Consider the following 27,235-nt stretch of genomic DNA (forward strand, 5'->3'; position numbering starts at 1 on the left):
ACAGCCTGGCTCAGAGACATGTGGAGAATGGCTCTCCTTGTAGAGGCAACCAGGTGGATGGGAACTCTGAAGTAACAAAGGCCCTCAGGAACTAATCCCAGTCAGCCTGGAGGGAGCTAAAAAAGATGCACCGCCTGGCACGTTACATGCTCAGGAACTTCTGGGTATATAGATGATAAAATGTTCCACCCCTCTTTCTGTCCCCATAGAGGCAGATCCAGGGTGCCTCCCCATTCCCAGGGGCAGCAGGTGCTGACCCATTATCCACAGATGTGACTCCCACACCTCGACCACACCTAGCTGGTTACATCCCCAAAAGATTATTGCAGGCTGCCACAGCCTCAGACATTCTTAATAATTATGAGAGCAGTTGCTTTTTCCTCCACAATGCCGTATACCTGCAGGTCCTAAATGGCAGAAATGGCAAACTGAAGCGTATAAGGTCCAACCACTAGTAATCAATCATGTTCCTTCTAGCCTTCTCATACTGAGGGTTAGATGCTAAATTATTGCAGCCAGGACTGTGGAGATAACTCTGTCACCTGTCACCCAAATGTGAAGTTCAGTTCCCAGAACCTATGCAAATGCTGCTTGGGTGTAACAACCTGCCTATAATTCCATTGCTCAGATGGAAACTAGAGATCCCTGGAACAAGCTAGCTAGTCAGACTAGCTGCATTAGCGAGCTCTGAGTACCACTGAGAGGCTACCTCAGTGAGTTTAAATAAGCAGGAGAATGATAAAGGATGACCCCCAATATGAAATCTGAGCTATCACACACACACACACGCATATCCCCTAACATATGTCCAAACACATGTGAGCATGCATACACATACGAACACTAAACAGACACATAAATAAGAAGAATAAAAAGAATCATTACAGCTGATACTAACAGTAACTACAGCAAGGTAGGTGTGGTGGCATAGGCTTTTGACCCTAGCACTTGGGAGATGGAGGCAGGATTGTGAGTCTGGACTATCCTGGGCTATGTTAGTGAGATCTTATCTCTATCAATGGGGACACAGCTACTTGATTCCTCGTTTTTGCCACTGCCAAACAAGACAAAGCCAAAGATGCCTTTTGCAGACGTGTTCACTGATTATGTCCAGCATCTCACTCCCTCCTAACATTAGGATTCAAACCACACATAACCCCCATCTACAGCATCGTAGCATAGTGTCAAGTTCATGTTGTCGTGCCATGTCCTGTGGATGATGAATGAGGCGAACTCAAGCTCAGGGCTAAGAGAAGGGTGCTCTTCTAGGTCTATCTCCTTCCCTTTCTTGACTACAGATAAATTTCTCTGCTCTGGCTGGCAGGAAGCTCAAAAATAACTTTTATAGCTTATGTCCGCCATTCATGGACCTTTTTTCCCCCTGCTTTGTTACTTAGACTTTTATTCTCCAGATTATCCCTTATTTCACTTAGTTTCTTTCCTTTGGGTGTCAGATTGATCTGGACTTACTTATAAAATTCCCCAAAGCCTTTCCTGAAGAATGTAGGGGTTCAAAAATTATCATTTAGATAGGATTTCTTACCTTGCAGATTTTTCGTCTTCTAGACTTGACCTGCGCACTGCTACCTCCTTCTTTCTCTAGCCATACTCAAAAACTAGCATCTCACTAAAACTTGTGTGTTTTGCAGACTCTAGTCTGAGAATTGGTGTTTTGGGATTCCAGCTGTGCATTGCCTCGGTCATCTGACACCCAGGGCCATTTCCTCTAAGAACAAATTCAGCAGGTGGAACTGGATAACTGGTTCTCACTTCACTGAAATGAGGCTTCTCAAATTCTTCCAAGTACTTCCTGACCAGCCAAAAGAGATTGCTTTGAGGTTTAGTTTCTCAAGGCTTATTTCTAAAACACTAGACATTTGAAATATACTGGCTATGCCTTCTCAATGCTCAGTCTTCTCATCAAAATTGGGCTACTTCCCCAGACATGTGACAGTCTCAACACTCAGTAGTGAATCTCTCTCCTTCTGGCAGGTCACTCTAGTTTGAGGAAATGACCCTTTTATTTATTTGAGGCAGTCTAAGGATTGCTGATAAAAGTCCTGACCTCTCAAAGAAGCCTAGCCAGATTCCCTTACCCTGGACAGTGGCTGTTCAGCTTGCTTAATGTTCTAGGGACTCAGCATGCTTTCTAGAGACAGGGATGTCTAGGGATGTTGCCCGAAGCTCACTGCTGCTGAGGCCCTCAAAGCTGCCCTGCACTGAGTTCTTTGCAGCTTTGTTCTTCAGTTTTTAATTTGTTTCTCTGACACAAATGGCCTGTTTATCAATTCCTTTCTTGTTTCAGATAGTCAAGTTGGATTCTGTTGCTTACAACCCAAAGATATACATACATAATTTCCAGGAGCAATTGGCCTACATTATGTATAAGATTTCTGTGGTGGTTTGAATAGGAATGGCTCCTTAGGTCATTAGGGAATGGCACTACTTGAGAAAGAATAGGAAGTGTGGCCTTGGAGGAAGTATATCACTAAGGGTGGGTCTGGGATTCTAAATGCCCAAGCCAGACCCAGTGTTTTCCTCTCTTCCTGCTGCCTGCCAATCCAGATGTAGAACTCTCAGCTACTTCTCCACCACCATGTCTGATTTCATCCCACCATGCTGCCTCCCATGACAATAATAAACTGAATCTCTGGTCTGTAAGCTAGCCCCAGTTAAATGTTTTCCTTTATAAGAATTGTAGTCATGGTGTCTCTTCATAACAATATAACACTAAGTCCGTCTTTCTTTGCTCTCTAAGAATCAGTGATTCTGTAATATCACAAAACATAAAATATTGGCATGTAAGTTAAGATTCAGGAGAAGAAAAAAACTCAAAAGCTATGGAAGGAAGAGATTTAAAGCATTGAGGTAGACTAACACATTTTCAGACAAATGTTCATTCTGTCCTCTCAGGCTCAGAGAAGAAAATAGGCTTCTCTGAAAGTTCATATTGACCTTGACTATGGGATGCATTCTATACTGACCTGTGTTTTGGCCACCAAACTGTGACTGTTTTGTTTAATTTTTCTCAGTTCATTTTGTTTTCTTTTGTTTCGATGTATGGTGTTATCCTGAAGCCTGGGTTTACCTGGTGCTCACTATGTATCCCAGGCTGATCTCAAACTCATGGCCATTCTCCTTCTTTGCTCTCCCAAGTTCTAGAATTCTAGACATGAGCTAGGATGACCATCATGGGCCAGTTCTAAGCCCAGATCTTAGAAGTCTTCCATTCTCCCCTCCTCTCTATAGGAATCTCCCATCTCTGTCATGAGAAGAATGTGTCTTGGAAAGACTGAGAATAGTATGGAACCAATCTGACCCCAGCTTCTAGACTGGAGCTAGACTCAGCCTAGAAAGGCTTAAGCCTTGTGCTATGATTGTGTCCCCCAAAGGCTCATGAGTTAAAGCTTTGCCACAAGCCTGTGATGCTATTATGGGTAGGGTCTAATGGGAAGAAGTTAGATCACTGGGAAGATGTCCTTAAAGAGGATGCTGAGACTCCAACATCTTCTTTGTTTTGTTTCCTGGATGCATGAGATAATCAACTTCCTCCATCTTGCCCTAAACAACAGGGCTAACAAGCCATGAACTGAAGTTTCCAAACCCATGAGTTTTTCTTCTTAAGTGAATTTATTTCGGATATTAGTTAGACTTCCTGCCTGGACAATATTTAGATGCATCAATACGGAATCAATGCTTGCAGTGAGAATCTCATGATTTTCTTTGGTCTGTAGGATTCTGAGGATAGCCCACAGATACAGATCTCCTTTCCCTTGAGGTCTACCAGTGTTCAGATTCCTGCAGCCCAAAGTGAGGAGATACCTACCTGCCACCTTAACCTGTGTAGAGCTGCAAGCTCTGCAGGGGAGCACCCGGAACTCTTCTGCCTGGTACATGGAGTAGTCAGTGCTGGCAACGACCAGAGTGTCTCCAGGCTTCCATGACTGCACATTGTCCACCAGACTCAGGATGGTGCTGTTTACGTTGGTGTCGATGCTGACTGTGAGTTTGGGCCTCACTGTAACCCAAAACAGGAAGAACTGAGATACAGCCCTTTGCCTTCAGCAAACATGTGGCTGCCCACCTCTTCCCCTCCCCTCTGGAAATCGGTAAATGCCAGGTGTGCCCTTCCAAAACCCAAATCACCAGACTCTCTCTCATCCCAGTCTCAGTACTTACAGGTTTTTGAAGTCAACAAAAACCCAACCAAAAAAAGACCCATTCATTAGCTCTGGGCAGAGGAATTTTCCACTGACTTCTAAGCTGGTGTTCAGTGTGCTGCCTTACCACACCCACTTTGCCCAAGATGTAAAACAAATATAGTCCCTCTCCACTGTTATTTACAGTAGCCATAAGCCTCACTCCCAAGTCCATCCATAATGACTGCTTTCTGGAGATGCTGATTCCAGAACAAACCAGCCATTTCCAGTCCTTTCTAATGAGCACTGCCTGGGGAACTGAGTTTAAAACAACAGCACCAAAAGAGGCAGAGAGTCTGTGTCAACCCTGTCCATCAGCACACTGCATTCTTGGACCATGCCCACGCCTTCTAGAAAGGCTTACGACAGACCAGAGAATTACTATCTGCTTCCAATGCCTGGGACCCTCTGGTTGCTTCTGCACTGAGTGGGGATGCTTATGACATTTTGATGCTCAATTCAGCTGGTCCAGCTATCCTATTTCACAGTGCATAGAAGCCAGGTCAGGGATCAAGTTAGGGATCAGAGCTCAGCTGCATTTCTAACCCAATAAGGAGCCAGGATCTCCTTGCTTACCTGGTTTTCCACATAAGAATCGTACTCGATAGCTGCGGCAGGCTCTGCCCCGGGTGTAGCAAGCAAACCTGTAATCTTGGCCATTCTTGTAGACAACCTCAGTGCTGAGGGCGACTCCATCCATTGTTGTGGCCTGAGAATGGAATGGAAATTACAGAGCAAGGATCCTTTTTTTTTATAAAGAGGGAAAGTGCTGATTAATGCCCACAACTTATATTTACAAGTCTAAAATTGTCCCCACTGTGAAACTATTTACAACAGGCCAGGACTATTATCCCAACGGTCTTTGTGAGTTTTGTTATAATAAAGACAGCAGTAAATCTCAGAATTGAGGTGGCAAGGCCTGATTTGTGGGAGAGAGTCAGCTAGAAGGTCTGTGATCTAACAAGAGTCTGGAGTCCTACTTATTGGTCATCATTGTGCGTGCATTTATGGAGCATCCACCATACACAGGCTCTTCTAGAACCCTGATGCGTCTCTTCTTATGGCCATCTCACCACCATCAGTCTATGAAAGGAGCTGGCATTTATTTACTGGAGATTCACTCTACACAACCCACAGGTGCCCAAATGGGCTTCTACACCCCACCAGGAGTCTCTCTACCCAATAGGTTTCTCTAATGACACAATAAGCCAGTTCAGCCCAAACAAGATTATAAAGGCAGATTTATTGGGAGGTAGTTCTCCAGCAGTTCACTGATCTCAAAGGAGCAGGTCAGTGAAGTTGAGCATTCCCACTAAAGCAAAGGAGTTTTTTAGAGCTTTAGGTGAGGAGGGATGATATGTCCAATAGGAGCTGGGATTGTGCCCACATATGCTCAAAACCAGAGCCCCTGGACGGGTACTCTCAGATGGGTTGCTGGAAACATGGAAGAGAGATGGCATGTTAGCCCAGAGTGTTCTCTGTGTAGGTGGGGTTGAGGGAAGGAGAGTAGATGGGGTTTACCAGCTTGTGCAAGGGTGGACAGTGGTTCCAACCAAACATTACCCTCAAAGGCTAAGATCTGGTGTGTTTAGGTTGTACCCTAGGCATCTGGATTTTAAGAACTGCCCAGGTGATTCTAACAGGTAGGAAAGTTTGGGATCAGCTCTCTCAGTTAACGACCTAAATGCATGTGAATGTCCATTACAGCCTCATAGTGAAACTGTTGTGGTCATTGGTTCTAGAGATCAGAAAAATGGCCTTCAGAGAGGATGAGTAACTTGCCAAACATCACACTGTCAGTAAGTGGTGCAGTGAAAATTGAAGCCCAAGCTGATTTAGCTTCAAAGCCCCAGCTTTCAGCTATGTCCAGCCTAACAAACTTTATTCAGATGTCCTGTTTCCCATCCCCACTACCCGTCCACCCCCACTGCATCCTTGAAAGTGAGGTTGCAGCTGACCAGGGATGCCAGGCAAGAAGCACAAGAGCAGGATAGAATTTAGGAACAGGCTCAAAGGATGGTGGTTCCTGCCAGCTGGGGCTCATCCCAAAGGCAGGGTGTGTCCCTCTGCAGACTGTGGCTGCCATTCAAAGACAGGCAATTTAGAAAAGCACTGTGGCCATCTTTGGCACAGAAACCATGGAGACAAGGACAGGCTTAGAGAAGGGAGGAAAGTATCACCAATGAGAGAGAGAGAGAGAGAGAGAGAGAGAGAGAGAGAGAGAGAGAGAGATTGAGAGAGAGCTAGACTTTTTAGGAAAGATTATCTAGAATCTAAGTAACAGACTAACAGAGCCAGCTTTGTCTTTGGCCTGGAAGGAGGTCTCTCAGAATACTAAATTTCAATCAAAACCCTGTTCTTCCTAAGTCACTCTCACAGCCGTGATTTCCACGGTCTCCATTTCACTGAGACAAGGTTGTAAACCTGTCCCTTTGGTACCCATTAAAACTCAAAGTGTCACCACCAAGTTCAAGTTCATCAACTGTCAAGTCCTGTTCCTCTGACCTCAGAGCCCCACGAAGGTAGGTCCATCTTCAGTGGGAACCTTGTCACGCTGACAACAGGGCCTCAACTCATTCCCTATTAAAGTTGGATATTCACCACAGAACAAAAACTCCAGTAATGATTTCAAGGGAACTGCTTAATTTACACCGCTTTCTTTCTCTAATGACCTCAGTCAGTCTTATATAAGAAGGGCAAAAAAGATCTATCACAGCTAAACAGCAGGAATCTTTAAAGAAATATTATTATTCGCCATACTTGCAGGTAATAAAATACTCAGTAATGTTTCGTTTTTAACAGTAAATTTTTAGCAAGGCAGTGTGGCACAATGGTACTTGCCGTTAATCCCAGCACCCAGGAAGCAGAGGCAGGTGGGTCTCTGTGCCAGCCTGGTCTACATAGTGAGGTTCAGGCCAGCCAGGCATTATGAGACCCTGTCTCAAACCCCTCCCTGGGTTTTTGAATAAAATTTATAGAAGACACTCAGACACCCATGTCCATACATGGTCAGTCCACAAAACCAAGTTGTGAGGGAACATTTACAACCCCTATTTTTGCACTGAGCCATAAAGTCAAATACTTTTTATGTAGATCTATAGCTATCATGTACAAGCAAAACTAGAACACAGGGTTTAAAAATGCTCACTGTGAGGGTAGTGCACGCATGGTCACCCTGAGGAGGCATGCCACCCAGGACATTCACACACAGCCCAAAGCTGTCAGTGATGTGGAGGGGGAACTGTCTCAGCTAGTCAGATCTCTCGGGCTTCCATCTCTGTGTCAGCTACTGTTAGGTGACAATGATAATCCTGTTGTTTTTCCCCATTCTCCAGTCCTCTAGAGGTCACAGATGTACATCCTACCCTGTCCCCAGAGGATCTAACTATGTCCATTTGGAACAGGTAGGTATCCAGAGTCCATGTCAGACGCAGTCTGGGCAGTGGGGGGTGGTACAGCCAAGAAAAGAGCTTAGTGAGGGCCCTGAGCCCTCAAGGAGGTGAGAAACCATTGGCATCTGTGGGGGCAAAGATGGTCTATGAGTCTCTTTCACTTCAATGTGTGCCCAATGTAGAGGTCATCTCCTCCAGGTAGAATAAACTGTGAGTGGAGATCCTTTGCAGACTCCATGAATGCTGACTTTTATGTACCTGCTGGGATTGGGCTACACTTCAAATCCTATCTGCCCACTGTGTGTCTAAGGGCCCATAGGGCATCAACACAGACGTGAGCTTGGTGGGCCAAGCAGAAACCTGCAGCCTTGGCTGAGGAAGCAGAGTGACAAGAGGGAGAAGAAACTCAGACAGGACCTGGAGTCGTGGCTTCGGACAGATAAGGAACCTTCACTTCTGTCTCTCAGGTGGGAATAGTGCAATCTGGTTAACAGATTCACTTCAGAGGAGGGCACAGAGAGTAATTCCACCCAAGTGACAAGAAAAGCTCTGGGTAAGTTGGGGTCCTTATCCCTCCACAAATTTGTCCTTCCTAGAAGAAGTGCAGGGATAAAGATGGAGCAGAGATTGAGGGAATGGCCAACCAATGACTGGCCCAACTTAAGACCCATCCCATGGAGAAGAACCAGTCCCTAACATTATTAATGATACTTTGATATGTTTGTAGACAGGAACCTAGCATAATTGTCCTCTAAGATGCTCCACCCAACAGCTGGCTGAAACAGACACAGAGACCCACAGTCAAACATTAGATGGAGCCCAGGATTCTGTGGAAGAGTTGGCAGAGGGATTGAGGGATTTGGAGTGGGTCAGGACTCCACAAGAAGACCATCAGAGCCAACTAATCTTAACCATCAACCAAAGAGCACACGTAGGCTGGACCTAGCTCCTCTACTCCTCAACAAATATGTAGCATAGGTACAGCTTGGTCTTCACATAGGTCCCCCAACAACTGGAGACGAGGCTATTCCCAACTCTGTTGCCTGTAGATCCTGTTCCTGTAACTGGGCTGCCTTGTCTGGCCTCAGTGAGAGAGGATGTGCGTAGCTCTGCAGTGACCTAATGTGCCAGAATGGGTTGGTACCCAGGGTGGGGCCTCCTCCTTATCAGAGGAGAAGGGAAGGGGATGTGGGAGGATAGGTTATATGAGGGAGAACTTGGAAGATGGGGTGCTGATATTGGGATGTGAAGTGAATATATAAATTAATGGAAAAAAAGCATGAAAAAAAAGAAAAAAGAGAAGTTCTGACACACAGAGCCTTCTTCAAAGTCAAGCCTTGCAGACTCCCTGGATGTTGTGCGGTTGGTACCTGTATATCAATGGGTCGATTGCAGATTTTTCCTGGGTAAGCTGCTCGCAAATCTGAAATTTTCTCCCCACCTTTGCTCTGAGGCACCTTATCATGGTCGAACCACTCCGTCCATTCCACATCTAGGCAGAAAGCAGAGACGAGGTCAGACAGGACCTTGTTTCCTTTTGACTTGTCTCCTAAGGACTGTTCCCTATATAGGTGATATAGGTTTCTCGTTATTATGAAAGAAATGAGCAGGATGGAGAGAAATAAAAGCCCATCCGTACACCTGCCATCATTACCACGGCTTGCTTTCTGTAAGCCTGAGATAGCTGCTGGAAGGCCAGCTTCTATCCCAGCTTCTGTCTGCATTTCCTGTCCAACCCCATGACCTGGCATATAAAAAAACCAAACTTGTCTCCTAATGTCCCTGTGGAGGTGCAATGCAAATCTTAACCACAGGTGAGAGCTTGCTAACAATTCTCCAGTGTGGCTTGATTAATGAAAGACAGCTTCAGCTGCAACTTCTCAGTTGATGTCTAGTAAAGTGTCCCTACTGATATAAGAAATCCTCATTACTCCTGGCCAGCACTCCTGCAAATTGGCTTTAGCAGTCTGTCTTAAACATCTCACCTTGAACCCATTCGCTGGATGAAGAAACATTGAAATGTTCGCCATGCTCTGTCTGGAACAGTTTGAAAACCCGGGCAGCAGCCGAGCCTTTGTGACCTGTCAGAAGCACCAGACATGTGAGGAAGCCAATAGACCCTTAACTCCATGATGATGCTGACCTTACAGCAGAGAGCAAACCCCTACACCCATGTCTCTTTGTTTTGATTTGGTTTCGTTTTAGTGCTTTATTTTTGTTTTTTTTTTTTTGTTTTGAGATTGAATCTCAGGTAGCACCCAGGCTGGCCTTGAATTATGTAGCCAAGAATAACCTTAAAACTTACCTTCTTGCTTCCACCTCCCAATTGTAGGGATTTCAGATATGCACTACCAAGTCCAGTTCACAGTGGATTTTTTTTAACTCAAGGATCTTGAGCCATTTCATTAAACAATATTTTCCCATAATCAAATTATTCTTGTCATTTAGAAAGAGGTTACATCCATTTTGTGTGCGTGTGTGTGTTTCAGTTTTGAAAGTTCAATTACACCCTTCTGACAAATGGAAAGTTGAGAAAATCTATTATTTCTCATGATCTGCGTTCTGCCCTGGACTTAGAACTGGCAGAACTCACCCTAACTACACGAGGCAAAGACACTAGACTGTCTGAGAAAGACCCTCTACAGGCTGTGGATGTAGCTCAGACAAAATAATTGCCCAGCATGCATAGAACTGTAGGTTTATACAATGGGGGTATGTATATACTTGTAATCTCAAAGCTTAGAGTAGAGGCAGAAGGTTAGAAGTTCAAGGTCATCCTCTGTTATATACTGATTTTGAGGCCAATCTGGGCTACTCACACTATCTTAAAAAACAAACAAAAAGACAAACAAACTTTCTATGTTTTCTAGTCCATAGTGTTCTTCTGGAGGTCACCTCTCAGCACTTAACTTTTCTTTGTCAGTGAAGACTTCTTTGGACATACAAAATCCTAGGGAGAGATTTACTTTCCTCTAGCCTGGACCTGTGTTGCTGGCTCATAATGTAGTGAGTGAAGTGGCCAGATTCTTAGCTGAGTCCTTGCAGAAGGGCAGCTACATTCTGAGAGCAACCAGTCACTCACAACCCACAACTCCTTTCATCAGGGAGATACTGGAGAGGACCAGGACTCTCACCAACCATTCATTACCATGGTATTCAATGTGATCTTCAACTGAAGATGAGGGATTTCCTTTCACGGTGATGAAGCTCCAAGGGTGTCTGAAAAAAAAAAAAAAACAGAGTCAGGTTTTTTACATGTTGGTGCTGGCACTCAGTAAGGCTCACAGAATGAAGACACAGTCTCATAGCTGAGTCTCCCTAGAGACTGGAGGAATTTACCATCCAACCATGGGCTTCCTTTCCCCATAAAACAATGGGCTTGCTCTCTTTGCAAGCACAAGGCTGCTTGCTTCCTCAGCAGCCTGCTAGCCTGGGCATCTCTTCCCTGGAGACAGTTTTACTCAATGCTGGCAAAGAATGGATATGAATCACAAACAAACACACCAACAACTCAACCAACCATGTCATCCGCCAAGCCCAATTAGGTTCTGCAGCAAATGTCAGACGGGTTCCAAAAGAGATGATTCCTCTCATGCCCATTGCCCAAAAGAGGTGAGCTCAAGGAAAATGGCACAGGATACTATGACTGGCCACTTAGCCGTCTGCCTTGGATCTTAGAAAGGGGAGAAGTATGTTGGCCTGGTGATGGGGAGGGAAGGAAAGAAAGGTGAATGAACTGGAAAAGTCACATAGCCATGGCACAGGATACTATGACTGGCCACTTAGCCGTCTGCCTTGGATCTTAGAAAGGGATGAAGTATCTTGGCCTGGTGATGGGGAGGGAAGGAAAGAAAAAGGTGTATGGACTGGAAATGTCACGTAGCCTGAAAGTGGGCACTGCTCATCGGCAGGTTTTCTTTGTGGTTTTTGCCTAGCATGCTACAGGCAGTGATTGGGGTAAGGGCCACACCCTAATACACCACCCTGGCATATTAAGCTGTCTATACTAAATGGAACTGAGAAATGGCAGAAATGACTCTCTATCCTGCCTTCCTCAGCTCCCGGACAGAGGTGTCCTCTCTAGAGCTGAATGAAGATTCTGGGAAGAACTCCAAGTCTGTTCATGACCATTGACTTATTAGAGAAAGACTTATTAGATTTTCTTATTACTTTCTACATCTCATGAAATTTAGCAGAAAAATACTCAGGTTTAACTATTGGATTCTTATGGCTTCTGTTTCCTTAGGGAGGTCCTACGTCATGTTTAATTTAGCATAGTGAAATCTGTGTAGCTTTCTTCTAAGGACCGGGATCTTATCAAAGACTCTCCCATACCCCAAGAATTCACCAAGTGCTTCTCTAAGACACAGCAAAAGATCACATGATGTGAGTAGCTTTTGATTTTGCTTGAACCACCCGTGTTGGGGAGTCAGTGCTGAATGATGTTCAGCTGAGGTTTAAGATTTTGTTATGTCACACTCGTACTTAAATTTTTCATTGGCTCCCCATTGCCATTGAGCAAAACTGAAGCTCATCAGCACAGAGCCATCGACCCTCCAATGTCAATCTTGTATCCTTGTGTCTCTTGCATCCCTCCCATGTACATCACTCTTAGTCCTTCTCAACTCCACTGGCTTGGCCTCCTCCCAACTGTGGTCCTGCACTTGCCCATTCCCCTTGAATCAGCTCCCTTTGCCCACTATCTTTCCCTCTCCCTCTCCCCCTCCCGCTACCCCTTCACATCTCTCCTCTCTTCTCTCTTCTCTTCCTCTCAATCTCTCTCTCTCTCTCTCTCTCTCTCTCTCTCTCTCTCTCTCTCTCTCTCTCTCTCTCTCTCTCTCTTTCTCATTCTTTTTCATGGGTCCCATGCAAGCTCAGCAGGCTCAGCTGAGTGAATCCCACCAAACCTCCTGTTTTTTGAAGGAATAGATAGGGGTCCCAGTCCCAGCACATCTACTGATTTTTAGATGCTCAGCTCTTGTCACCCCAACATATAAAGGAGGGATGATTATGTAACTCCTGCTTGCTGTGACCAGGATGACATGTGGAGGTTCTCATTGTTCTAGTGACTCTCTTAGAAGGAGAGAACACTCATTAAATGCCAGGCAGGGTGACAACTATGTTACTCATATTATCCCATGGAACCCCTCCCAGCACTCTTTTGCGATAGATCCTGAGATACCCTATTTTACAGATTCCAGAATTAAGCAAAGAGGATGAGTCACTTGCCTGTGGTCACACCTCAGAGGCAGCGCAGCACAGATTCAAAGCTAGGCGTCAGAAGTCAGGCTTTGGGCTCTGAGCCACTACAACCTTCGCCCGAGTCCCCTCAGTAGCTTTTTTCTTCATAGTCTCTTTCTCATCATAAATTAATAAACTGACTTTTGCGTTATAATGTGGTGAAATATAAGTGTGTCTGGCGTCTGCTGACAAAGGAGGCCTGCCATACCAAGATTTCCATGTCATATTTGGCTGCCTGAGCTTCCTGCCCCAGTTTCCCTTCCAGAAGCAGCAGCCAGAGAATATGGCCTGGGACCTGAGGTGTCTCTCCTTGCCCAGAGGATCTCTGGCCAGCCAGCTAATTTACTCTTTAAGTTAGAAAAGGCTCTGAGCATCTCTTGCTTGCCCTTGTCTGAGGAGCTGAAGAATGGGTACCATAACCACAAACAGCTAGGGAACAGATGATCTCAAATTTACCCAATCTGAGAGCTGGCTTCAGGATCAAAAGATGTGACTGCAGTGTGCCGAAGGACTTCCTGCAGTTGTCAGTGTGTGCACATGCCAACATCAGGCATGATGCTACAATCTAAAGCAAGAGGCTACACACTAGAACCTGTTAAATAAGGCTCTTTTCCTTGGGTGTTTAGCTGGGTGGAGATAATTGCATAATCTCTAAAACACTGTCTGCCAATCCCCAAGGCACAATATGAACCTTGAAAGGGTAAACAGACAACAAGGCTCTTATTTCCTTGTTCATTCTAGGCAAACTCAGTGCTTGTAAGTGACTGAAGAAGTAAGTTCATATAGAAACCTGTGCATTGTAGTAGTGGGCTTTTCCTGTAAAACCAAACCAAAACCAAAACCAAAACCAAAATCAAACTAAACTAAACCAAACCAAACCAAACCAAACCAAACCAAACCAAACCAAACCAAAATAAAACAAAAAATCCTAGGCTTCCTTTGAGCACCATGCCTGAATTTGTCCAGTGTAGGTTAGCAATGTGCCTGCAATGCCCTGTGCTGTCGTTCCAAGTCCTGTGGAGCTTGAGATATGTCCTGGTTAACATGGACTGCTTCAGTTGAGCGGAGACGAAAGTGATGGACAGTACCTAAATCCAAGGTGGAGAAAGTGCTTGCTGCCCAGTTTGGTCATTGCCTTCCGGGCTGTGTCATCCAGGTTTCTAGAACCTTCATCATTCACTGCAACAGAAAGAATCCTGCCATCGGGCACTGCATTCAAATACTGGACCAGACGTTCACTCTCTTTCTTGGATCTGTAAGTGTCGAACCTAAAAGGAGTAGACAAAGTGAAGATGTGGATAGTCTTGGTAGCAGTCTGAAAGAGACAGAGACCTAAGAACACATGTGTTTTAGCAGCTAAGGTATTGTCCACAGACCTTGAGGACTATAAACAAAGAAGCCTCTTCAAAGAGCAAGCAAGTTTGGCTTGCCATACAGAGCTACTCAAGAAGAGGGACTTTGATTTGGTCACACTTATCATTCACACAGGAAAAGATCTCAGAAATATCTCCAGAGGGAGATGATCTTTGGATCTGGGAAGTAGAATAAGTCACATGCTTTGGGTTCAGGCTTTCCGTGTCCCCTTTCTTCCTGGGAGCTGTTGCTCATGCCTCTTGGAAGGGATTAGCATTAGGAGACAATCAGGACACCTACAGCAGCAGGGATTTCTATCTCTGATCCAGACCAAAACAACTCTTCCAAAGTCTGTGGGAATGATAGCGAGGCTGCCTCATGTCATGTCTCCCAGTCTGGAACAGCTCAGGTGTATTTCAGTCATTAAACGGTTAGTAGTGTTAGACTTTTAAACCACTGTGAAGGCCATTGCATTTCTGCTTTTTTCCTTATTCTTTCTCTTTTTAAAAAGTTTAGTATAGTAAGAACGCTAGTCAAGAAATTTGCCCTTTTAAACAAGCTTTTAAGTATGTAATGCATTATGGTTGACTACAAGTACCGTGTTGTAAGAAGTGATCTTAAACAAGATTTAAGTATGTAACATACAATGGTCATTTACAAGTACAATTCATTGTAAGGAATGATCATCCCTTACTACATTGTGTGTGTGTGTGTGTGTGTGTATGTGTGTGTGTGTGTGGTATAGATAGAGAAAGGTTCTCACTCTGTAGATCAGAACGGCCCACAATATAGCAGAGACTGACCTTGACCTCAAAGAGAGCCTTCCTCAGCCTCCCAAAGGCTGAAATTAAAGGAATGTGTAATCTCACTGGGTTCTAACTTTTTTTTTTTTTGAGATGGAGAAGTATATCACATTATGTTGCTCGGGTTGGCCTTGAATTCCTGGAATCAAGTAATCCTTTCTCAGCTTCTCAAGTAGCTGGAATGTCAGATGCACCCCTCCAAGCCTGGCTAATTCACTCTTACAAGTGAAATTTACGAAAGATACAGATGTTTAAAACCAACAACTATACCCTGATAGTAAGAAATCATAAAGGCAAACAATTGCTCCAGCATCAGTAATCTAAGGTGGCAATGCCACACCAGGGACTTTCCTTTGTTAATAATTGTTTTAATTTTGAAATTATAATATAATCACATCACTCCTCCCCATCTCTCTCCCATCTTCAATCTCTCCCATTAACATCCACCTGGGCCTCATTCAAATTTATGACTTTTTTGTTAAGTATGTTCAATGTGTGTGTGTGTGTGTGTGTGTCTGTGTGTTTATTTCTTTCTTTTTTTTTTTAAAGATTTATTTATTTATTATTATATATGAATACACTGTAGCTGTCTTCAAACACACCAGAAGAGGGCATCAGATCTCATTACAGGTGGTTGTGAGCCACCATGTGGTTGCTGGGATTTGAACTCAGGACCTCTGGAAGTGCAATCAGTGCTCTTAACCACTGAGCCATCTCTCCAGCCCCCTGTGTGTTTATTTCTAAATACAACCTGCTTTGTCTGTATAATGTTACTCACATGTATGTTTTCAGGGCTGAACACTGGTATTAGTAACAAGTTAGTATGTTTTTCACCCCAGGGAACGCTATTTCCTCTGGCTCTCAGCATTCATTAGTTGTCTTTAGTTCTTTCTGTAGGGTTTAGGCCCTCTGACCTGTCGCTTCCACACTGCCATGTCTACTGGTGTTGTCCTTGTTCTGGTCATATAAAGTTTTGTACAGTTACAATGGAAGAGATTTGTCTTTGAATTTAACAAGCAAATTGTTCGGAAATGAATCTTGAAAAATAAGCCTGTGTAGCTAGCTAAGAACATTTGGAAAAGGAGAAGGTACCACAGTGTAGTGAAGTAATTGGAGAGGTATTGTTCAGTTGCAGATTCATAGCATCTGGCTCAAGTGTGCTTCTGAAGTCTTGGCCTCCTCAGCCTGTTCCCATGGCCAGCCTTTATCAAAGATCCGTGATACCATATCCACTCCTCCTTCAGGAGCCTTGCCTTCTCCCCTGACCCCAACCCCATCAAAGCCTAGCCACCTTTAAAAGCCAACCCATTTCTCATTGCTTCTGGTAAATTCCTCCGGCATTTGTCTGTGCTTATTAATCCTCGAGGTCTCCAACATTCTTTAAGCCAAGGAGGTGAAGTGAACACCTATCACCCAGTTAAAAACCCGTTCTAGCTGTCCCCTATACTGACAGCACTTTAGCTCCTCCTGACTGGCCTCCACACTGCATCTGGGCTATGTGACATTGATTCCTGTACCTGCCCCCAGAGGGTCCCTGACTCTGCAGCTGTACCCATAGAACCCTGTCTCTCTAGGTGTATTCTTCTGGGGATCTTTTCTAAAGGGGAGCTTAAGAGCCCTGAGGACACAGGACAGGTCCAGCTCTGCAGAACCAAGGTAGACCCCAGAGTCCTGCTGCTCTGCCTTCCAAGTCTCCCTACAGTCTTCTATCTCCAGTACTTCCTGCAGACACCTCATCCCCACCTACACTGCTCACCTGGCCCACTGCTAGGGCTTGACTATTGAGGTCTAGTTTGTTGCTATCTATTATAATGCTAAATGCAGGCCCCCAAGACCTGGTTGCCCCAGAGGCAAGAGAGTCAGTCCCCTTGCCCCCAAGTTATTTCTGATTGGTAAATAAAGATGCTGACAGCCAAGCTGGGCAGAAGAGATGTAGGCAGGGTTTAGGGTTCCGGGGACTTGAGGTGGGAGGAGAATCACGAGAGGGAGAAGAAGGCGGGAGATGAAAAAGCCACCATGGTTTAGGTGAGTCATGAAAACATGGCCATATGGGTTGGCTAATTGGAATTAAGAGCAGCCTAGATGAAACATGGCAAATTATATACTGGGATTATTGGTTGGGAAATAGACATAATAGTGTAGAGGTAGCTATCTGCCCAGTTGTTATGCTATGTTTATTATAAATATAAAGATCGTATGTGTCTTTTATCTGGGAACTATATGGTCAAAGGCAGGGTAGAAACCCTGGGTTGGGATTAAATAATTTTGACAACACCTGACAGTCATCACTTTGCCCTCCACTACCATCCCATTTTCTTCCCAGTCACCAGAATGTTCTTTTCAATTAGATCATGCTTTCCTTGAAGACCTCCGATGGCTTCAAATCTCGCTGAAAATAAAATCCACTTCTTTACTGTCACCTGTACCTCTCCTCCTCCATCCTGCTCCACATGTCCCACCTTTGAGCCCCTCTCCCTCATCTAAGAGTTCAGTTCTTGGGATACCTCTGGCTCTTTGCACTTGTGCTGAGCTTTTTTTCTGACACAGTTCTCAGCTCACAGGCTGCTCCTTCACACTGGCCTTTCCTGATCACCTGTTTAAAGTGAATGGCTGGTTCCTTCTCTATTATTCCACTATGCCTTTTACATTTCTATTACCACCTGAAGTGTGTTTGTGTGTGTGTGTGTGTGTGTGTACTCGCACACATTTGTGTTAAATTCAGCTTTGCTGAGCAAATGCCTAGGAAAGAAGGTGCCTCTCTAGAGCAGGACTGCCCTCTCCATCATTCACACAGCATGCCAGCCTCCTCTGGTTGGGAGAGATTCTGAACAAGCGAGAACATGAGTAGAGGAAAGCCAACCTTACCGGTCAGAATGGACAACTGTGCCCAATTTGGCGTCAATGACATGAACAATGACTCCACGGTGCCCCCAGCTCCTTTCAAAAAAATATCCTCCTTCTTGCATGCCACCAGGATGAAGGGTCTTGTTTAGAAAAGTCCAGGAAAGCTTTTTCTGCCCATGTAACTCTAGAGTGCCTCCTTTGTCCACTCCGATGTACTTCAGGCCATAGTAAGGGTCCGGCAGGATGTTTTCATCAGCCCTGTAAAGAGAATGGTTCCAAAGGTTTGAGCAACACATCTCGGTCAGATGCTGAGCCCTAGGGGAGCATCACTGGTCCCAGATTCTCACTGTGGCCTCAGAAAGCCAAATTGCACTTTGGCGACGACATTAGGTCTGCAGAAAAGCATTAGTAAGCTGACCTTCCCAAAACAGAGTAACAGCAGGTATACAGAGAAGCAGAAGTACCTAGCAGACACTGTTTGCTGGTACGGTCTTCAGCTCTGGTTTCTGTCTCTGCCCTATTGACTATGGAATAACAGGTACTTTCACTGTGTTCCTGCCTACAGTCAAACATTCTTAGCTATCACTTCTTATAACTTACTGTTTTTTCCTTTTTTTATTGGATATTTTATTTATTTACATTTCAGATGCCATCCCCTTTCCCCATTTCCCCTCCCTAGAAACCCCCTGTCTCATCCCTCCTTCTCTTTTTTTGCTTTTATACCATTTTAATTACATGCAAGTATTAAGGTCAGTTCTAGGTTGAAGTACTAGCAATACAATAGATGCAAATAGTCAAGGAACAAGCAAGACAATAAACACAAATAGTCAAAGAACAAGCAAGGCAATAAGCAAAATTCTGTGAACACTCCCCTGATCACTGTTTCTAAGGGCTTATCAGGATGACCAAAATGTCTGAGCCAACTTCCCGGTCCTAGCCCAAAGTCATTTTCATGTCTGAAGCCTACATCCTTGTTCTAGCCTAAAATTTAGATTCCTGCCTGAAATTACTTCTTTGTTCTAGTCTAATGTCAGATTCCTGACTGAAGCCCACTTCCTTGTCCTTGGCCAATGTCATATTCCTGCCAAGTAGCCTGTTTCCTTGTCCCTGGCCCATGTCAGATTCTTGCCAAGCAGCCCCAAAAGCTCTCTGCATCTCCCCCTTTTTTATTTCTTTTTTCTTTTTCTTTTCTCTTTCTTTCTTTCTTTTTTCTTTTTTTCTTTTTTTTTTGGTTTTTCGAGAAAGGGTTTCTCTGTGTAGTTCTGGCTGTCCTGGAACTCACTCTGTAGACCAGGCTGGCCTCGAACTCAGAAATCCACCTGTCTCGGCCTCCCAAGTGCTGGGATTAAAGGCATGAGCCACCACTGCCTGGCTCCTTTTTTATTTCATAAACAAGACTGAGCCTGTCTTAGGTCATTCTGCCAAGAATGCCTTCCTTACCCATCTTGGAATATGCACAATCAAAGGCAATGGACTTATGTCTTAGGTTGGTAAGGCTCTGTGCAGAATCTTACCCGTCCTTGGCTTGCCAGCCTGTTAATTTAATAACTTTGTCTAGAGGTCCATTTTTAGGTTCAAGCCATGTACTTTGGCTGTCAACAAGCTTTAAAGCTTGTCTTCTTATAACTATAACTTTCAATTGCTTAAAGATGGGTCACAGGAAAAAAAAAAAAAAAAAGATGGGTCACAGCCCTGAGGGAAAGGCACATGGAATTTTCCTGAGTCTTATTGCTGATCTTCTGTTTTCTCCAAATGGAATCATCCTCTCCTGGGATGTGGAGGGATGCTCATAAGACTCAGAAATCTCAGGGAAGTTATAAGTCTCAGAAGGACCCCTCCCTTGGTAATATACAAGCAATAAACAATTGCTTAGGTAGAGGGAGCTCTCCAGTGGAGTTGCCTGCCTGTTGGGCTTTAAGCTTCAGGGATGCAGTTTTCCCGAGTCAGTACCCATGCTGTGGTTGCTTTTAGGTGATACAGCTACTTTTAATCATCTGCTGTTAAAAGTAACCCAAATAACCTTATAGGTTCTACAAGCTAGATCTGGGTAGAATTATATCTCAGGTCTGTCATTGGTGCCCTCTCTGGAATAAATACATTTGTTCATAACTTCCTGTGAAACATTGCATACTTATCATTTATAGCACAAAGTAACCTCATTCAGAGTTTCTTCAAATCATGGAATGGCTGGAAAGCTACTGAAAGCCTTCAGGAATTTCTGTAATGCAGTTACTCCATATACAGCATGATGAACAAAGCACATCTCGGATACCTACTTACTCACTTAATCGCGCCTGTCTCATTCATGGTTATGGTACATATAATGGTTCCTGTCCTTTACAGAAGTCCAGACTTCTGGCTTCCCTCTCCTTTGGAAAACCTCTTTCCCATCAGACTCACCACTAGTGCTTGACCCCTGAGCAAAGTTGTCTCACCTTCCATATAGCACAATACTGAAATTGCCCTCAAAAGGGCAGAGGGCACTCCCAGCATGCAGCTCTCCACCATCATCAATTAGGATGTACCGGGTGCGCAGCACGATGTGCTCGTGGTGGTCTTTAATGACAAGCTTTCCTGAAGAGAGAGGAAAGGGGATGTCTGAGAAGACAAGAATCTTAGGTAATATTAGAGCAGAGCTCAGAGCAGATTCCCCATCCCCTTAGGCAGGAAAAAGGACATCTTCTCAGCACTTCTATGCTCATTGTCTTGCAGAAATTACTTTTCCCCATCATCTGCTTTGCAAGATATAGACAGTGATCATCTAGTTCGTTGCCATTACCCCATGTCCTGAGCTTAATTACCAAGCATGTTGATGTAATAACAACAGGTCCTTTCAGAGCACTAATAGAAACTGTCATTTTAAACACTCTTTTCCTCCCTAAAGATTAGAACTTTGACAAGCTATTTCTCGGTGCTCTGAGTGGATGGCAATCTCAAATCTCCAGATCTTCCATCGTGAACCCAAAGCATAGAGCTTTTTTCTGTCTCAGATCCTGGCTGCTTAGATCCATTTGCAGGACTCAAGATGGTGGAAGGGACAGGAAGGCTTACCTCCCCCTGAGATAGTGATAGAGTGGACTGTGGCAGAAGAGGTAAGCAGTAGTTTCCTGCCATGGCCAATGTGTACTTGATGGTCTCTGTCATGGCCAGGGGTCCAAGGCTGCAGCTCGGGACTCTGATCAGGACACTCAGTTGCCACTGCCAAAGATAATGACATGTCACCACTCAGATCAAGCACATCACTAGGGAAAGAATGACAGGGTGAGGGCAATATACTTCATGACACCCATTTCTTCTCTACCAGGGTTAAAAGCAAGTTCTTAGACACCAAAGAGATATTCTGATCTGAGAGGCAGGTACCCTGGGTGTGGTCAAACCACTTTCGTGATTTTATCATCAGACTCTGGACAGCCCCCTTCCTCCTCTGATTCAGTTCCCCCATTGCATGAAGGATAGATCTGGTGACCACTCAGGGCATTGTAAGGTTTGAAGTGACACTATAGTTGACCCAAAGTTCTTGGTTTCCAAGCAGTATTTGAAGAGTTAACCAAGTTCTTTCACGATATACAGGGTTTTGGGTTACTTTTCTAACTCCGTTCCCTTGGAGACCTGAGAAAGATGGTAAGAAATCAATTGGATAAACAAGTAGCACTGATTATAACACATGTGACCTGTCACTGGTAATGTCCTGTAAACAGGGAGCAACTATATAATATTAGTATTAGTATTTATTAGTATTAGTATTGTTTTTGAGACAACAAAGGCTAACTGTATGCTTAGGCAAGTCTTGTATTTACCCTCTCCCCCCATGACTGTCCTAAATAGTTTTCAGCCTGGTGGCTCCTCTGAGGGTAATAACTCTTATCACTGGACATGCCCTTTGCAGGCATCTACCATGTGACATATGTAGCATCACTAGAAGAGATACTGGCTCTGGTGGAGTATAAGGCCACTGAGTTGGGGGCAGTTTCTATACTTGTTCAGGCTACTTGTTTGTTTGTTTGTTTGGTTGGTTTGGTTTGTTTGAGACAAGGTTTCTCTGTGTAGTCCTGGCTGTCCTGGAACTCACCCTGTAGACCAGACTGGCCTTGATCTCATAGATCCTCCTGTTTCTGCCTCCCAAGTGCTAGGATTACTGGAGTGCACCACAACCTCCTGGCTAGGCTGCTCTTATTCCTTTTGTTCTGAACGGTCACTCCAGGAGTGGGTTTGTGGGTTGTATGGACTTCCCAGGGTCGGATGCCACCTGCTATTGCTCTGAAGTCAGGCTGTGCTTCCTGTCCTATATACTCCAAGGCAGTCTATAGCCAAGTGTGGCAAGCAAGCATGTAGCCAGAGTATTTAGTTGGATTGGGAGACTCCTGGACGTTCACAAGGTTTGCTGGAATCTGCTCCAAATCTATGCCCCGAGAGAAACAAAAAGGGGCATCTATGTCCCAGGAGCTGGGAGAACCACCCTGTGGAAAGCAAGTGGAGGTCCAGAAAAAGAAGCAGGGAGAAGGAGTTAATTGATGTGAGGCTATTTTCATTTTCTCAGCAATTAGATTGTGAAGAATCAATCAGACTTACAAGTAGCACAGAGGAGGTGGGGAGATGGAGGTGAGGCTTAGGTGAGCCCACAAGAGGAAGGATTCAGTTGGGAGATCAGGACAGGTATCAGGAGTGGAAGCAAGCACCACAGTGCAGGGGACTTAGAATCACTAAATTCCACAGGTAAAGTTGATATAGGAGTATATCCACAACATGGGACCAGAACAAGTTCCAATTCAGTTAGTACCATAGCAGGCATAGCAGCTCTAAGGGGTAATTGATTATTCATCAGTCATGCAAGAAGGAGCTGTAATTGCCATAGTTAGATATCTAAGAAGAGCCTAGAGGGAGACATGCTGTTATCTACACTCAACTGCACCAGATAAGGACTATCTAGTCTTCCACTGAGCCCAAGTTTTCTGTGTGGGTGCCCAGCCCCCACATTCTCTCCCAAATGCATGGCAGCCACCTTTGGTTCCATTTGCCTCACTGTTGGTGTGAATTCAGACTTTAAGTATCACTACAAAGAGAACTCCACATTTGTGAGCTCTCAGTGAGTCACCACTTCAGATCCTAAGTTTCAAGTAATAACAATGCAGAAAGCAGATGCAGACTTCCCTGCTGACAGGAGAGAAGAGCTGCTACCAGCCTGCACATAGGCTGGGCAGCTCCCTGCCTTGATATAGAATGCTCAAGCTGGTATTCAAAGCAACAGCTCAGAGAACCGGGTGCTAAATCCCACACCTAGGCTTATCTCCAAAGAGGATAGTCATGAATTCCTAGTAGCCTTCCACCTGGTCCTGGATGTGGGAGGCAGTTTCAAGGAGTTGATTAGCAGAGTTCGAAGAACAAATGTAGCCTCCTGGAGTGCCCAGAGCTCCAGCCTCAGAGCAGGGAGGACCAGTTTCACTAAGTGGACAGTGCTTCAGGTCTCACTGTGTCACTTTCAAGCCAAGCCCATAGTCCTTTCCCTGTCTAGGCATATGCTTCTGTAGCCAACTTTACATCTCAGCTTGTCTATGGTGGGCCTCACACACAGGTTTGCCCACCATCACGAACGTCAGTCCCACTCCAAAAGCTCTGAGCCTATGGCTCAGACAGAGTACTTCTGTGACTGGCTGTGGTGGGCCCTCCTGTGTGTAAGCTGGGTATTCATACATATGGATCAGTAAAACATCTAAAAATCACCAGTACCATCTCTGAAACATCACCATGGCAACCACACTGATTTCCCTCACTATGGCAGAGGGCCTGCCCGTGAAGCAGACTATAAGGGAGTGCAGGCTACGACTACTTAAAGCATGAATGACAAAGGCAATTTCTACTTCTCCCAAAGAACGCAGCACCAGAGAGAGCCATAGCCTCTATTTCAAAGGGTTTATATGCAAACTGGGGTGTGGGAGGAAACACCCAGGAAATATCTGAATACTCCCCAAATTGAATCACCCCAAAACATAAATCCAAATACAGTTACTAGCCTGGAGTCAACACCTATTCTGTGTTTATTAATTGAAAGAGCAGAGGAATGAACTCAGGCGATGTCATAAATCATTGCACTGAACACTGACACTTTGCCTACTTGCTATGTCACCCAAGAATTGAGGAGATTTTGTAAGAAATTACAGTGAAGGCATTCTATGCTACAGAATGCTTCCTGCCCCCAGCGAGCTGGAAAACAATGCAGTTCAATGCGAGGTCCTTTATAATGGAAGAGCATAAAATCCAATGAGTAATAATAGCATTTTAAGACGGGCAATGGTATCCAAGGTGGTCTTATTAAACCCCCGCTCAGTTTCTAAGACTTGTACTCTGTGCCTCCAGTGTCTGCCAAAGGTACCAGTTATTCGATGGTTGCTTCCTGTAGCCTGGGTGAAGTGTCCTGTGCTTCTATTTTAAATTTCAAATTCATTTAAAGATCACTTGGGTATTCATATGTGCTTGGTACCATAAGGTAAAAGAGAAAAAAAAAAACAAAATAAAATAACACAAACCACTTAAAGCAAAGTTGCCAATACTGAGGTAGTAAGGGACAGCTGAGCAGGGTGCTGGGCTATGACACAGGCCTGTAACCCTAGCACTTAGTGGGCTGAGGAGGGAAGATGGCAGGCTTGAAGCTAGCCTGGATCATACTGAGACACTGTCTCAAACAGAAAACAGCTGGGCGTGGCGGTGCATACCTTTGATCCCAGAACTCCAGTGGCAGAGACAGGCCCATCTGTGAGTCTAAGTCCAGCCAGGGCTATCTTGTGAGGTCCTATCTTAAAATACAAACCAAACTAAACAACAAAAAAGAAAGACACAATCTAATCCTTGCTGAGAGCATTGTGGTTGAAAGGGGCTTCACAGGCCCAGATCCTGACCAGATTACACACTGTGGAGGGGGATGCTCTGAAATTGAGTAGACCAGAGATAGAAAGCTGAGTCTTGGCTGAATTTTCTCTCCTCACTCCCCGACTCTCTCCTGGACAGATTCTATATGTTGTATTAGCAACTGACATTTAAAAACAAGATTTTTAATTAAAATCCAAATATCTGGTCTCTTTAAAAAAATTCAAAATATCTTACAACAACATCTCCCCTTTCCAATTGTCCAGAATTGAGAGATAGGTGCTCCACGAGGGAAGTCTCAGTTCCATGGAGACGACAGTACCTTTCCAACTAGGTTTGCTTGCCACGGAATCCGAGCAGACGCTGTGTTTGCAATCTGGGATGATTCTAGGCCAGCCTGTCATTTCCTAAGAAAACTTGGGGCAGGATGAGGCTTGCCAGAAACCAAGATGTTCAGTGTGGACCCTACCTGAGAGACTCCCTGTGATCTCCCTCCCCCAGGAGCCTGGCTGAAGCAGATCCAGCTTTTGTGGCTTCTCACCTGCTGCTGATGTGGCCCCTGAGAAGCCGACCAGGAGGAGGCAACCCATGGCCAGCACAATCTTGAGGGAGACATCGTGCCTCCCAGAAGTTCTCATTCCAACAGCTTGCTCCCTGAAATGCAAGCAGAGGGTCAGAAGCACAGTCCCACAGTAAGCACCAACACGAGACAGAGATTCACCCACACTGTAGCAGGGGACAGGGACATGGCAAGAGAGGCACACCCCATAGGCCCAGAGCAGAGACCTTGTGAATAGTTCCTCACCTACCATGACTCAGGGCCAGGCAGATCTGGACATGCAAACTTGGTCACCATTCTGCCCCCGTCCTGTAACTCTCAGCTGAGTGGCCCTCAAGCTCCCTCTCTTTGAAATGGAGCCTTTCTACTTAAGCCAAGAAAAAGGGAAGAAACCAAGCGTAAGCTGGGAATCCAATGCCACAGGCTTGCTGGTGTGCTCTCTGCTGATTCTCGGACTTCTCTGGACCTTGCTGCCTAATCGGGGATACAGTAGATCTAATCTGCTGATCTTTGAACTTGACGTTGTTAGTGTGTGCTGCTCATATGTCTCCTCTTTGCCAGTGACAGAACCCCTAATTTTTATATGGGTGCCTAGCCACCTTGAATAGGCAGTGCAGTCTTCAGTTTCCTTGTGGCCTTCGGATTAAGTTCAACCAATAAAGCAGACTTCCAGCAAATGTCCTTAAAGGAAAGGAGAAAGGACTCCCTCCCTCCCTCCCTCCCTCCCTCCCTCCCTCCCTCCCTCCCTCCCTCCCTTCCTTCCTTCCTTCCTTCCTTCCTTCCTTCTGTCTTTCTGCTGGCTGGGGTGCAGATAAGATAGCTGGATGGACCTCCAGTAACTCTTGAGAGTCAAATAATAGGAACAAGCACTGAGAACAACAAAGCAAATGATAAGAAATCTAGGGCAGAAGTAACTCTGGGTGGCTGACTCATTCTTAGGTTGAGACAATTTAATTTCTATTTTATTAAACTTGTGTTTCCAAAAGATCTATTCTGTGTTATTCATTTTACCTTTTACTCATGTAGAAGGTGACTACAGGATTCTACATCAGGATGGGAATTTTAACAACACAGATTTTTTGTTGTTTTGTTTTGCTTTGTTTTTGTGCCCAGAGACTCTGACTGAATTATGGTAAGGGTAGCTCTAGTTTCTGAGCCATCTCCCCAGGTCCTTCCCAACAGACCTGTGTTTGTGCCTAGAACAAGCAGATATTATCCTTCAGAAGTGGCTCACAGAGGCTCCACCTCTCACGTCTGTTGAGTTGCTAATCTGATGCCCCTGACTCTGGGCTCAGTGAAGCTCTTTGTGCCAGCTCAGCCAACCAAGGCAGGAAGAAGGGACCTTCTGCACAGGTGGGCTGGGGAGGAAGAAACAACTCAGAATCAAAGCCTGTGTGTCCTCTTCCAGCGCTCTGCCCGACCCAGACTGGCTCTGCCAGAACAACAGAGGCACTTGTCTGTCATATCTGGGAGGCCACCTTTCCCATGACTCCAAGGGAGGAGTGCTCCATGACTTGAAGAGGAATGGTATAGTGAGTGGTGCAGCCAGTCCTTGGGGGGTGGGGGGGGGAGGAGACATAGCACCCTTCTCAGATCTCAGCTGGCTTAGAAAAAAAAAAAAAAACAAAGGCAGCCTGCCACCAGCTGCCAACAGGCCTTATAACCTCACTGGGCCACATTATCCAGGAAAGTCAGACCTGGACAACTGGTACCCTCACTTTACGATGGAATCTGGAGGGGCAGTATGAGGACCTCACAGTTCTCATGTACAGAGTCACGTGTAAGAGATTATTTCCCTTGTGAACGGATGTAAGAACACTTCCACAGAAGGGAGCAATGTCCAGTACCCTTCCCTGACATTACACCTTTGCCTGTGTTCTCTCCAGTGTCTAAGCCACAGGAGGTAGAGAGGTCCCTATGCCCAGAACTGTCCCGTTGCAGAGCACACAGATGTCAAGCTTTCCATCACAGGGTGGCTCCCAGGCC

At 45.1% G+C, this 27,235-nt stretch overlaps 1 protein-coding gene across 1 annotated transcript in view; it reads right to left on the reverse strand.

The window, feature by feature from the left end:
- Cemip (cell migration inducing hyaluronidase 1) overlaps positions 1 to 25,328 on the reverse strand; it is a 65,760-nt gene extending 40,432 nt beyond the window's left edge. Inside the window, exons 1-10 of the mRNA XM_028774717.1 lie at positions 25,232 to 25,328; positions 20,884 to 21,030; positions 20,268 to 20,406; positions 17,854 to 18,090; positions 13,921 to 14,100; positions 10,740 to 10,810; positions 9,577 to 9,672; positions 8,962 to 9,083; positions 4,776 to 4,908; positions 3,827 to 4,018 (exon numbers count right to left, since the gene is read on the reverse strand). Coding sequence (XP_028630550.1) covers positions 3,827 to 4,018; positions 4,776 to 4,908; positions 8,962 to 9,083; positions 9,577 to 9,672; positions 10,740 to 10,810; positions 13,921 to 14,100; positions 17,854 to 18,090; positions 20,268 to 20,406; positions 20,884 to 21,030; positions 25,232 to 25,328 — 1,414 coding nt within the window. The remainder of the gene's footprint in view (positions 1 to 3,826; positions 4,019 to 4,775; positions 4,909 to 8,961; positions 9,084 to 9,576; positions 9,673 to 10,739; positions 10,811 to 13,920; positions 14,101 to 17,853; positions 18,091 to 20,267; positions 20,407 to 20,883; positions 21,031 to 25,231) is intronic.
- Between the last annotated feature and the right edge of the window lie 1,907 nt (positions 25,329 to 27,235).

The sequence above is a fragment of the Grammomys surdaster genome, unplaced genomic scaffold (genome assembly GCF_004785775.1).
Source record: "Grammomys surdaster isolate TR1022 unplaced genomic scaffold, NIH_TR_1.0 242, whole genome shotgun sequence".
NCBI lineage: Eukaryota > Metazoa > Chordata > Mammalia > Rodentia > Muridae > Grammomys > Grammomys surdaster.